Genomic DNA, 14,771 nt, shown 5'->3' on the forward strand with positions numbered 1-14,771 from the left:
TAATTGTTACATTTTTTAATTTTAACTTTAATCTTCAACAATTAGTTAATATATAACTACATAATAATTTTGATAAAACATATTTCAGAATACAAAAACATTTCCTTACATTACACATATTAGGTTCTAAGTATTTAAAATTTTACGTATCACAATAATGAAATATATAAAAATAAAACACACACTGCACTCTGTTACCAAAAGTTTTCAAAAGGTATGAAATTAAGTTAAATTTCTATTTTTATAAAGAACACACACCATGCAGTTCTTTCCAAGTGGTAAAGTGCCAAGGACCGACGAGACGTTGTCACGTTCGATAGAAACGGATATGCGCTGTATTAGTAGAGACACGATTTTTTGGTGACACGTGAAAAAGCGAAATGTATCAGTTTTGTGCGAAAACGTTGTGTACCTAAAATGTACACTTTTTTACCATTTGTTAGGCCATATAACGCTCGCGATTAAACGAGAAATTCTGTCGAATTAGCGAAATTTGCAACAAGTCCCGATATTTCACAAAATTTACTCAAAAGTGCCAATTTTTCCACGCAATGTGATGAAAATTCTCATTTTTGAGAAAACAAACCACCATGAATTTTTGAAATTTTACATGCGAGCTCCAAACGGTATTTACGGGTGAAGTGGATAGTGTGGAAAGTATGTTGCGCGGTATATTAAATGAGCATTCAGAGATCGCTGGAAAGTGTCTTCAACTAATGTACACTCCTGTCCAAAATTATTGTCGCATGTCTATAAATATGTTGTTGTAGGAATGTAATTTGATAACGAATTTGCCCCGTATTTCTTACATTTTTAGTATGTGTATAATTGGCAAAGACATGTATGCGACACATTTCATGTCAAAAGAGCAGTAAATAAGAATAATAAAACGAAAATAAAATTTTCTTGTCCATTTAGCAACATTTTGTTTCACTCATACTAATTTTCGTATTTATATTTCTTTCCCTATGAAATTTACCACAAACATTCATTTCCCGATTATACACATAGTATCAGTATTAAAAGCATGCTACAAAGCATTATCAAATTATGTCTTACAAGAAGACAATTATAGATATGCAACAATCATTTTGGACATGAGTGTACATATCAGTTTCGAATGTTGATGTGGAGAGGGCTCGATCTTCTTACAATGCCATACTTACTGACAAAAGAACAAATTTAACACCATAAAACATTGAAACAATGCTTAAGTGTTATTTGCATAAGTAAACTGTGAACACTAAAGTTATTTTTTTCTATTAATGTTCTCTCTCTGTATGTTTTTTCTTTAACTTAAGGTTAATTCATAGAACTGCTCAGTATTAAAAGAATATAATACAATAAAATATCTATAAACGATGTTGCCATACACAATATTAAAGGCTACATACATAGATCAATAACGCTAATGTAAATGAAATCTTTGAGTTTTACGTCCCACGGTTTTGCCGGTTAGGCTAAAGGAGACGGTGATGATGAGTAATGAATGAAATGGTGGAATGAAGAAAGTGGGAGGAAACGGGAGAACCCCGAGAAAACCCACACACATGGTGTTTGCCCACCACAAAGTTCACTTGGCGAACGCTAATGTAATTAAGCAGTACATCCATATTCACTAATTACTGGGATACTACTTTTATACGATCCATATTTCAGAAGAAACATTTAAAATTTTCTTCGAACTCTACGACAAAATAAATAAATAAATTCGTGGATTGAAATTATGTACTGTATTGCTATAGAATAAAAACCTAAATAGATAGCAAGAACTAGTGTTCTGTAATCAACTAAGCGTTTCAACAACTCCATTCTAATCTCTCTACTAAAACCGGAAGTGGTGTAAATACAAGTTTGTGACCAAAAAGTATGGTGAATATAGTTGCACAGTGCCATCTATCGATGTTGTATCCATAGGCCCGCTTGCCTAAACCTTCGGTACGGTGTCGACTTTGAAAGAGTTGTGACATGTTAGTTCCAGAGGCAGAAGAGTGAAGACGTGTTAAGATTGTTTGTCGCGTGCCAACATTTAAGTTTTGTCCTCAGCTGCAAAAAAGTGCCACAAAAATTTACGAAATGTCAAAATCAGTGTATGGCGATGAACCAGTGGCATTGAAGATTGTTTAGAAGTGGTATGAGCGATTCAAAAGAGGCAAGAAGTCGGTTGAAAAAGAGCAACGATCGAGACGTCCTTCGGCGTCAAAAACAGATGAAAACGTGCCAAAAGTGGCACAAATGATTTGTTCAAACAAGCCAATGGCTATTTGAGAGCTTTCCTAAGAACTAAACATCTCGTATGGATCCGTGAAAAGCATTTTAACCGCCAATCAAATAGGTAAATGGCTTCCTTCTTCACCACGAAAAGGCGCCGTACCACACCTTTCTTTTGATCTGCGAGTTTTTGGCCGGAAAAAATATTCATATCTGTCCACATTTGCTGTGCTCTCCAGATATAGCACTATTAGACTTCTGGCTCTTCCCAAAAAATTAACACTGTACTTAAAGGAAAACGTTTTGGCGCCATTCCTGACATTGAGAAGGCTATGACAGAAACGTTGGGGTAAGTGCATTGCCAACCAAGGACAGTACCTTGAAGGAGATTAAATCAAATTCCATTATAAACTTAATAATTTGTTTCTAATAAAAATAGTCACCATACTTTCTGATCACACTTCGTATACTACCGCTTCCGATTTCATTATTAAGAAACAGAACGCCATACAAACTAAACTCTTTCACGTGGTGTACACGACACTGTTTTTTTTTTTTTTTTTTTTTTTTTTTTTTTTTTTTTTTTTTTTTTTTTTTTTTTAATGGCGGGATCACATCGGTCAAGTTCCTTAATGGAGTCAATCCCTTAACAACTTCACTGGTAACAATCCATACCCGTTTAAAATCTACAACATTCCCTATTTTCTATGCAACCTGTACATGTTGTCATTAAAGAAATGTTGGTTGTCTATAATAAAAGAAAATGGAATCGGGTGATCCTCTTTACTATTACTAGAATTTACTAGAATACTTCATGCCCTCACCAACTCAAATCTACAGAATAATGAAGGTCTGAGGAACCTGCTGAAATATTCTGGATAACAGATTAACTGTATAAACTTTCTATACAGCAGTGGGTACTCTTTTTGAATTGTAATATAAAATATGCCTTGTGCTTAAAGTACATTAAACTTTTTCCATGTTGTTTTTTACCTACTCACATCAAAGAAATCCAAATGTGCCGAAAGATCCGGGAAGTGTCCATGTGGTGTCTTTCCATTAAAGGTAGCACACTGCTGCAACAATATGGCATCTTCATCGTCTAACTTCCCTGAAGTAAAACGGTTGGCAATTTAATTATCCTTAGACAATTCACTCAATAAATTAAATAAATAAATAAATAATAATAATAATACTAATCATCGATACCAAGCCATACTACAAATAGCAGCCAAGTCCAGTACTTGTAAATGTTAAGTACGAACTCTTCTGGGATCGAGAAATCAGAACAGATGTAACGGTACCTGCAAACAGACCCGACATCACTATTATCAATAAAATGGACCAAGAAGTAACCCTATACAAGTAGCAGTACCATTGACTCATTACATACATACAACATTCAGTACGAAAATAAGCAAATATAAAGACTTGGCTGACGAAATCGACAAGTTACGGAAATGTCAGAAAGTTACAGTAAGATCAATCATTATCTCAACCACAACAATGGTCCCGACGTACTGTAATACAACTTGAACAGATAAACGCAAAACATCTCGTAACAAATCTACAAAAGTCAGTAATACTAGACATCTGTCATATTGTCAGGAAGTTCTTTAAAGAAGAAGAACTTTTCAAATAATCTGCATTTGCCTGAGACGGCCGATAGATTACTAAGCAGAAACTGGTTTAAACTAAGATACAGCAGTAATAATACTTTTCATTTATTTAAAAGACTTTATAATTGTCACCAGGTTATATAACAGGGTGTCTACTAAAATTCCACAATGAAATTTCGTGACTTTTTCGTGACCTTTTCTTTACCAAATCATAAAATTTCCTAACATTTTCAAGAGCGAATTAGGCCGAATTTTCATCCATGCGATACAAACGTACTTTGCTTGCAATTTGGTAGCGTCTAATGCCGACCATAGACATTTTTGCTGGTGAATTTTGATGTGTTATAGAACAAAATTTTCCAATCTGTACTTACATTTGCACAGATAAAAAAAATCGTGACCCAAAAGCTAAATTTCGTGACTTTTTCGTGACTTTCATGACCGTTTTCTGATTTCGTGACTTTTTCGTGACATTCGTGACTTTCGTGACCGATACACACCCTGTATAAGGGACTTACGTCGTGGGAATACTTCAGTGTTACCCCATATTATATATATACCCGGACAGTAGGTTGGCAATTCCGGACACTGAACTTTGAAGGAAGATGGTATATTTTAGCTTACTATTTTGCTACACTAACATTCTAACATGATAAGTACAGAATATAAATACATACAAATTACTAACATATCAATTTCTGTACTAATTACTGTTGAAATTGAAAGCTAAATGCACAGTAGTGTAGCTACCACTATAGCGTTTAATCATTAAACATAGTAATAACATTTGTTTCCATTAGAACTACATTGTACTACTATCTTTGGTAGTAACAACTAGATTATTAGTAAAACGTATAATATGTGTGCACTAAGACAAGCATTTATTTTTTGCGTTAATAACGTCTCCCAGTTTCGTGAAGCACTGGTTATAATTCAGACACATCGTCCACAGATAAAATACAGTTCCTTATCACCTCCCACACATCGTTTATGAAACCACGTCTTACACAGTACAGGACACCCAGGAACCCTATTTAATTGATGATGGTGCCTAATAATTCTTCCCACAAAATCCACAATTGTTTTCACTTATACCTTCGATTGTGTTTGAGGAGACAGTTTGAAACAAACTGCAATTCGTGATACTTAATCTTCTAGCAACGCCGGACCTTTGAGATATGGGTTTGTAAGAAGCAACAGCAGGAAAAGATACGAACTGTTCAACTGAGGACTCTGAAGGCGATTGAGACGTATTTAGCGATGAGTTTGATGACACAGAAGAGCAATTGTTTCCAGCTGCTGGCGAATCATGTTCATTCGACAAAAGAAATTCATGTTCCCGAACTTGTTGCGGATCAAATGGGAATATACCAGATGATGTAGCCATTCAGTAGTGTAGAATTTCTGAGCACCTTATGATTAGCATTTTGTAATTTAGTTGTGTTCGTAGATTCTAAAAAAATAATTTTATAGCTTTTTCTGGTGATTCCTCGGAGTCCATTTATGGCAAAAATGAATAGATGCTAAATATAAGCAATACACCTCACGTAGGACCTCAGTAGACCTCTATTTCACACTTATAAACGTGAAAAGCGAGAGAGGAAAGAATGTTCTGAATCCTCTTAGTTCATTAATTACATTGCCCGGATTCATCTTAACGTAATAAATTCCGAATTCCGAATTCCGAATTCACCCTCCCCTAAACGTCCGGATTCGCCCGTTTTGAGCACTGTAAACGTGTGCACGCGTTAAGCAGGCGCGCGCAAAGTAATAGAATTTTTCCAATATGCAACGAGTAAAGTAGGGTCTTCGCTTCGATATATGTCTTACTTAACCATTTGCTGACAACCATTTCTGTGTAAAACCTTAACATATTCCACTAAAAAGTTACATCAGGTCAAAAAAAAAGTGCATGAACTTTCCTGTTTCTTCTTTCCTCCACCATCGAAACTATGTATAACAGTCTTTGCACTTTCTACTAAGCACTGAACTGTTGGAAGGTACGGTGCTTCAAATAGGCGTCACAACAATAGGCGAAGAACAGCATTATCGTAAGCTTAGGATGTCAGAATTCAGCGACTGTCCGGAATCACCCAAACTTACTATATATAATCTCGCTTGACACTTCTGAATTTTCTGGATTTTCTTGTATCATGAAACGAGCTATTCACTTCTGTAATACTAGCTGTACAGCGTGGTCCGGAAGTGGGCGTACCGTTAATTGGAGTTTTCTGACGATTTCAGGTTTTACCCACATTTGTTTGATAACACTGCTAGGCATCGTCTGGTAACATTGCTTGGCATTGTCTAACAACACTGCTATCCATGTTCATTTATTTTCTGCTTGGTAACAATTATTTGCAGTGAAGTTTGCCGCTGGATTGGAAGAGGTTATGCATCTTCATCAGCTCCCTTTGTCTGGCCTCCAAGAAGTCCCGATCTGACGACACCAGACAATGCTCTCTGGGGTTTCACAAAGCAACAAGTAAGAAACACTCAATATCACACAAAGCAAGGAGTTACAAGCAGCTGTGGAACACGCCTTCACCCTCGTGACTCCGGAATATTCTAAGCAAAACATCTGCGAGAATTTGGTGCAGAATTCAGCTGTGTTACGACATACATGGTGATCGTACTGATGTTTATGACTCTTAAGACTTCAAGGTAACTGTGTACAGACTAACACTATAGTGTTGAAACTAAAGGGGACGGGGGTACGGCCACTTCTAGACCACCCTGTATGTTGTAACCGTCTGCTGATCCTTTTATCATTGTACTAATGAATATTATCGAAAGAACATGCCATATCTTGGCATATCCATATAGTTTCATCGTTCTTGTTCTGAATTTCCATTTCGATGTTTCTTTTATTTTTATTTCTATTAATATCTAACAAGAGGGAAAAACCTTTAACGCTTAAAATTAACTGTTTCTATGGCATTTTTTTTATGAATAAACATATAATAAAATATGAATAATAAAACAAAAAATAAATGAATAAACATATAAATATTCATATACATAAATGTGCACACACATATTGGCAACAATAGAAAGCTTCTATGTAGAAATTTAAAATCAGTATACTCGAAGGGGATTGGCTGATGCCAGGAGCCAACCAGAAGCAAAATGTCTCAGCGGTTGTTTGTATACAAGATTGTACATTACTCCTGTATATCATAGTGTCTGATGAAGCCAAAAAGTTAGTTGGCGAAACTGTCACATGTATTTAGTTTTTTAAAGTAAATGTATTATTTTGCTAAGCAAATAATAAGTTTGTATTTAATTATATACAAAGCAAAGCTTCTATTTATGGAAAATAGTTTTAAAGTTACATTATTTTCACACAATACATAATAATGGTATTGAATTAAAAGAAACATATAAAGAAAGTAGGGTTTAGAAAAGTAGCGTGTATAACAATAGGACAAAGAAAACCTAGCAACATCAAATTTAAGAAACGAATATCATGCAGCGATAAGAACATTATATTTGGTTGGAGTCTAAAGTTCCTCTATGGGCACCGAGGCTATACGACACAGGATTTATCGTTTTAAATGGGATTCAAACGTCTGTTTGGTTTGTATGCGAGGCAAGTAACCCCACAGGGAATCGAAGTCGGAACAATGTTACGTCAAGTATACGTGCACTTTATCATAAAGGATCATTACAAAACCTTGGGTACTTAGATCATACCGAGGTCAGTGTCGTATAGCTAGCTACCATTAACGTAAATAACTGTATCGACATGATGCCGCAAAGAGAAGAGATATATAATGTTCTGCTGCGTTTTACATGCCAAACAGTTTCGACATGCTGCACAAGTTCATGTGCGGTAGCCTCGGGTGATCTCTGTGTGAGAGTCATTATGTTATTATAGATTATACGTATTCAATGTGCAAGAGATCAGACGAAAGAACGGGCCAATGAAGCAATGGTACAAAATGTCCATCCAGAAGTTGTAAATCATCGTTAAGCTTGTGTGAAAATATCCCATTCAGAGCTGGAACGGAATCCTATGGTACTCCACACCATAATGCCCGGTGTCGAATTGTATGACAATATACAAAGTATGTTTCGTCCATCTGTAGGTGAGGTAATGTCAGACATGAACACGACCAGCACGATGTTGCAAACATAAATAGGATTCGTAGAGAAAAATCTCACTACATTCGATCCGAGTGACGTTCTCCGCATCATTTAGAAGCAAAAACAAGTACCGTCAAATAATATATATCAATATTACAGACGACAAACAATGTCGAACCGTATGTGCAGACACTCGTCGCTGTGTAGCACTCCAGAATACGTCGAACAAATGTTCGCGAAATGTTATATGATTCACAATATGCGTGCAAGGTATATATCCTCTCAGTCGGTGGGAATCGAAGCCTTTGAGATTTTTGATGTAGATATGCTTCTCCTTTTTCGAGCCATTGATTCCATGTTCGCATCACTGTCTAACAGGGTTTAATTTGGCGGAAGAATGAACCGATGTTTGGATATGCCACATTCTCCACACATGCTGCAAATATCTGGTTCATCAGAAAATCTCCTTCCTAGTGTTTCAATTTTAATGGCCATTGAAAAAAAAAAAGGGGGGGGGAGGTAATGTGACGAAGTCACCAGCAAAAACAAGTCCCTTACATACCCCTTTCTCAGCTTAGGAATGAGTTGATCAATTTTTATTCAGCTTTATTCGTGTAGTTTATGGCAAGTTACAGACAAAGAGACATATGGAAAGTGTGCAATCATTTTACTAGTTAACTATACACATAACTATGAAAGGAAACTCTACACATGTTATTCCTTTCACTTCAATCCAACCCTCGAAGATTATTCAACTCTACATACGTAAGTCCGGACCCCTTCGGCTGATTACTAAAAGGAAATAAATTAAGGAAAGAGATTGAGGGAAAATGGAAATGTTGCCCAGGCTTGCTAATTAAACTTCATTAACTCCCAATTTCGTAAGTCCGTCTACTTTATTACTTCGCCTACTTGCACTGGATTATTGTTTTGGGCAAGGCTGTAAAATACTGAAATTTGGCCGATATCTAATAGTACTGAAAGTATTAGTATTGGATAATTGGATATCGGAAATATTCAGATAAACTTAAACTCGGGAGCATGGGACAAAGCATAAACCGCACTTTTGAGTTCATACAGAAAGTTACGTGTTCATCGCGACAATCAGAACGTGTCAACCTTGCATAAAACAGAAATCAGTGATTTTGTACATATCACACAAAGTAATAATTGTGACGCGACTCACCGAGTTGAAAGTTAGTCAATATTAATTAACAGACTTGCAACAATATATTTTATTATTATTATTACTATTGTGATTTTATCAATATGCTTAATCCTTTTACCAAGCAAAGTCCTAAGTGTTTTGGGACGTCATGGAGATTTCCTAATTCAAAGAGTATTTGTAACCTTTTATTTTCATTGTTTTTTCAATAAACAAGGAGCAGTCAAAAAAGTTCCCGGAATAATGGTGTAGTTTTGGTATTTATGATGCAATCACAATGAACCTTGCACAATACAGCCATTAAGTTGCTTAATTATAAACTTGACAAGTGTGAACAGATCATAACAAGTAGCGTACGAGAAATGTAGCTGAACAGAGGAGTGTGTGGTGATCAGCTGGCGCAATTTCACAAATCGAAAAATGAAAATGAAATTTTTGAGTTTTACGTCTCACCAGTTTTACGCCTCACCATTATGCCGGTTAGGCTAAAGGAGACGGTGATGATGAGTAATGAATGAAATGGTGGAGTCAACAAAGTGGGAGGAAACGGGAGAACCCCGAGAAAACCCACGCACACAGTGTTTGTCCACCACAAAGTTCGCTTGGCGGGAGCTGGGTTTGAACCTGGGACCCCAAGCACCAGAGGTGATCGCTCTACCACTGAGCCACAGAGCAACCGTGCAAATATTAAGTTCATGTGTAAATTGAAGGAAAATCTGCTTCTGAGACTTTGATGGCCTTAGAAATAGTTTAGCTCCATCGGATGTTTGGATTTTCAGAAAAGCTAAAAAATGGGCCTCAAAGATACGAGTGTTTTGCAACCGTAGAAGAGGTCAAAACTAACGTGACGGCTGAATTTCGGAAGATACCAAAAAAGAGGACTTTTGTCGGTGCTTCTAGCAATTACAGGAGCGGTGGAGCACATGTGTGTGTTCCGAAGGTGCCTACTTTGATGGCGATTAAGTAAACGTGTACTTATATCGTGGTAATAAAGAGCTATAACAAAGACTCGGGAACTTCTTGACTGCTCCTCGTATCATGAATTATATATAAATTACTCAAGTCGTTGGCAAGAGACAGTGTTATACACGGAATCTTTTACTTTCTGCGTCTGTTTTAAGTCTGGATAACACTGCTGAAACTTATATTCTCCCGCACTGCTAGCTTTCTCCTCCGCTCCATAGTGATAATCCTATAAGCCTACAAGCGGTAATAATGCGCTTGACCTTTAACCACTTTCTCTTACCTTTGAAGAGAGATACAATACTCTGCGCTGACTTGAATCCAGATAAAGCTGCGATGAAATCTACAATTTTCTTTTTTGAGTACACCTGATCTTCATAAAATATTGCTCGACTGTCCGGATGTGTTTTACTCCTCACGGCGTTGCCAAGAGTAGATATTCTGAAATATTGAAAGCGATACTGTCATTAATAAATAAACACTGTATCAATTCGAAATTATAATTCTCAACAAGCTCAAACTTTATGTAGGTATTATACTTTCTTATTTAGATTATTTTATACATAATAATCATTAGAAAGCACAGACAGATGAAAAAAAGAGAAAAAGCACCTGGACTGGACGGGAATCGAACCCTGATCCTTCGCATTATCAGCATCATACTTTCTCGTATTGAAATTCTTGTGACCTGGCTACATCATACACTAGCTAAGTGTAATTCCTAAAAGGTTCATATCTTGCACACACACACACAGAACAAATTGACAATACATTTCCCGCACTATTCTCCAGATGATTGTGGGCTAAAGAGTGGGAAGAAGATCAACTCTATTTTCAGGATCTGCGTATGGAAAGTGGTTTATGCTTGGTCCTTCCGTGTGGGAAGGATGAGGTTTTACGGCTTTCCAGTATGGTGCTCTGAATTTAGAGTACACTGATCTTGCTAATAGAACTCCAACTGACCAAAGCAGTATATAATCTTAAAATATATACACTACTTTGGTCAGTTGGAGTTTTCTTAGCAATTTTGAATTTTCCAAAGCTACAATGAATAATTTACACTTATCTTCAAAAGATTATGCACGAAGAAATTCGAATCGGGAACAACAATCATAATTTCAAATAATGAGGTACGCTTTTTGTGTACAGTGTTCTCTATCAATTGAATTCACAAACTATGCACAACTGAAGCAAATGAACATAATAGTTGAAACAAATTGTTGCTGAAAAATTAAATAATTCGTTACACTAAATTTCATGCTACTGATTTCGAACTATGGCAAGACTGAAGAAAACAAGTCAGGCTGCTAAAAAACTAGTCAGAGGGGCCACGCTATTTGAAATTTAGTAGCTGTTTACAATAGCAATATATTATCAGTTTAACATTTTAGTGCTTGTGTTGCTGTTGGTTTCGGAATTATTATTCCAGTTTTTTTTTAATTTTTTTATTTTTTGAATAACTTACGTGCGTTAGAGCATGATTATTGCAAGGACAGGAAAAAAGACGAACAATACACAGTGAAGAGAGGGAAGCCAGTGGAAGTTCCACCAAAAATGACTTCAATGATTATTAGTAGTTGTGTGTAATATTATTTGCTACATTTTTTTTTTTTTTTTCTTTCCTTTCTTCCATCAACTATAAACAATTGTTCATAGTGTGACAACCTTGAGTTTCTTCTGAAAAATCATTTCATCACACGATGTCTTGCGGCTAAATGGAACGACCTTCTCCGTACCAGAAAAATCGACATTACGGACACTTGTCACACAACTACGTCATAGACTTTCTCGTAGCGATGACCAGTACTTCGGCACCCACAGTTAAAATTAACATCTGAACATTACTTACAATTTCATCACAAAATTATGAGATAACAAAAAATTAATAGCCCTCTTACAAATAAACGGAACTGTTCAAACATTTCTCTTGGAATATTTACTAACAGACGCATAGGATACATATCGCATATATAAATGATATATTTAAAATTTTTCTTTAAACTTTCTACGGAAACAAATCTTTAAGATAGGTATAAAGCAAGCAACAAGCGCAAATGATGTTAGGAAAAGCTTCAGAGAAAACTGATATTATGCACAAAAATTTGCACAGTATACACAGGCGAGTGCGAAAAAGATGGAAGTGTGTAGGGGCCAAGCAAGGAAATACGGTGGGTAGAGTAAAACCTCCTAACAAAAGTACATTGATTTTTGACGTGTCATCGCAACAGTGTGGCTTTCCGTTATCAAGTTCCGATTGACAATGCGTGGTCGTTTTGACAGCCATTACTCCTGCAGTGTGTAAACTGTTGACAGTACAAGATAATATTAATTGTTTGCTTAGGTTTCAGGACCTCCCAACGAATGATGCTATGAACATCCCATCTTACACTCAAGAACGCCTTCTTTCAATGAAATTATTGTTTGGACGTCGATAGAGGCAGTTAGAAATGCGACACACGTTCCTGTACATAACTACACTTCTCATTTCCTGTGACAATCCGTATAAGGAAGGGGTCATTTTTGTACCGTGAAAGCAAGGAAACGCATGTCATGACTTGCCCCTCTTAGAGGAGTTGCACTCAGCTGATGTGGAACCCAGCGAACTTTGTGGGGAAACTCAGCGCTACAAGCCTTTCTCCACTGTTGTTTTATGTACCTGGAAGGTTTCCGCCAAGTCTCCTAAAGTTGGATTCGGACTGACTTATAAATGCTGATTAATGTCTCGACCATGGTTGATTTTGACAGCTTCTGTCGCCGTCCTTGAATTTTCAAAACCAACGATGATGCGTGATGTCAATTGCATCCTCACCATACACTTGCCTAATGTTGCGGCAGGCCAAGACCGCACTACTGCTCTTATCGAACTCAAAACAGTAAACAGTGTCTCATGTGTTCCTTATTGGTCTCATTTGATCGGCACAACATTCTCTCCAGTTACGAGTCACTAGTACACACTCTTGCCTGTTGCTACCGCAATGTTCTCCCGATAGCACGACCACAGATTCCAGATCTTGTAGCGCCATCTGTTCGATCATAACATTTTTTACCAGCGACCTATCACAAACAGTTAGAACTTTTTCACGTACCCAACAATTATAGGCCCCTACACATTCGAAAACCAAGTATTTTTATGTATCATGATTTTAGGGCATACTTTCAGGTTCATTATAAAACAAACACTAAAGAGAAAACACGTATGCCTTTTGGTGACAACTCATTTTCTGACTTTATGTAGCACATAAAAATTACTCTTAAAAAATTTAAAAAAGTAAACTTTTCACTTGCACAAGGTTAATGAAACGGTCTCCTTTATAACTAATGTGCTTGGTTGGTATTGGCAATAATATTGATGTGGATAAGTTCATTAGTTACTGAGTATGGTGTTCTCCCGCCAACATTGCACCCGCAAGCAGGTGCTTGTAAATAATATTTACGAGTAATTTTCTCAATGTTTGACACCCTGTATCTTCGAAATTGTACGAGTAAGATTTTTTTCTTTTACATCGGGTACTAACTTGTTGATTCTAACAATTGTATCAAAATCGTAGGGTGTCATTTTCACATTTTTCTGGGTGATTTGACATAGAATGACAAATATGGAATAATTCGGCGATTTAAAACAGAAAACTTCCTCTTTTCACTTTAAATATAATACATACATGGAACATTCCTTTCCTTATCAACATTTTCCTCTTTCCCAACACTTACCTCATACAATTTGTTTCCTTCCGATAACTACATTATAAGAAATATCACTATTATTTCATGTACAGAACTTACTTGCTTATTAGTCTTTCAAGATCAGGTAACTGGCTTAATAATCCTCTGCATTCCTGCATCAAGTCTTGATGTTGCAGTAAACATGATATTGCTTTCTGCCTACTGACAATACTTGAAGGTTTACATAAGGGATCACAAATCCAGTGACGTAGTAGCCTAGATTAAAATTAAAAACATTTTAAGCTCTTGAAAAAAAAAAAAAATGAATACTTACACGTTAACAAAGTTGAAAATTTTAATTTAAACATGTTTCTGAAACTACTTTTCAAGAGAAGTACAGAGAATATTACTTAAAATTGTCTTTTCTGTTTCTGAAACTACTTTTCGACAGAAGAGGTACAGAGAATATTAGTTAAAATTGTCTTTTGTGTATGGATTGAGAGCTAATAAGATTAATATTTGATTTATTCTATTCTCCTGAATAGAATTTCCTGGTATGTGAAACTTTTTCCTATTTTCTGCCTCAAATATATTCTTATATAACGTCGATCCAATGCCAAAACCGCGAATGTGCTAAATTTGGTTTTGAGTTATAAACATTTTAATATTCAACTTACTCCGAAAAATCAGTATATAGACTTAGGTACATGTTTCAGCAATTTACGATAGCTAAAATATACTCATATTTCACAAATGGGACTTTGATATTGGAATCTGTGTGCTCCAAATAACGTAAAACTGTACTTAGGTGAAAATAGCAAAATTTGCACATTCGCGGTTTTGGCATATATGTAAGTTTTCGAAGCCTAGAAAGGAAGAAACATCAAGCTATATTTCGAATATATTATTTTGTATTTGGTTAATTTACTTGCACGTTGAACAGGATATACTTACTTCAAAAATACATGATACGCCCAAAACTCCTAAATTCAATCTGTTATCTAAAATTCAGAAACGTGGTAAACTAGGAAGTCCTATTATTTCCAATATTGGTAGCCCAATCG

General features: G+C 36.0%; 1 protein-coding gene across 1 annotated transcript in view; it reads right to left on the bottom strand.

Moving 5' to 3' along the window:
- The window catches only part of Msh6 (DNA mismatch repair protein Msh6), a 180,944-nt gene that overhangs the window by 31,293 nt on the left and 134,880 nt on the right, over window positions 1-14,771 (bottom strand). The window contains exons 15-17 of the mRNA XM_081752554.1: window positions 13,828-13,983; window positions 10,331-10,488; window positions 3,213-3,322 (exon numbers count right to left, since the gene is read on the bottom strand). Of these exons, the coding sequence (XP_081608680.1) occupies window positions 3,213-3,322; window positions 10,331-10,488; window positions 13,828-13,983 (424 nt within the window). The remainder of the gene's footprint in view (window positions 1-3,212; window positions 3,323-10,330; window positions 10,489-13,827; window positions 13,984-14,771) is intronic.

This window comes from Thermobia domestica, chromosome 3 (genome assembly GCF_964235325.1).
Source record: "Thermobia domestica chromosome 3, izTheDome1.hap1.1, whole genome shotgun sequence".
In the NCBI taxonomy this organism is placed as follows: domain Eukaryota; kingdom Metazoa; phylum Arthropoda; class Insecta; order Zygentoma; family Lepismatidae; genus Thermobia; species Thermobia domestica.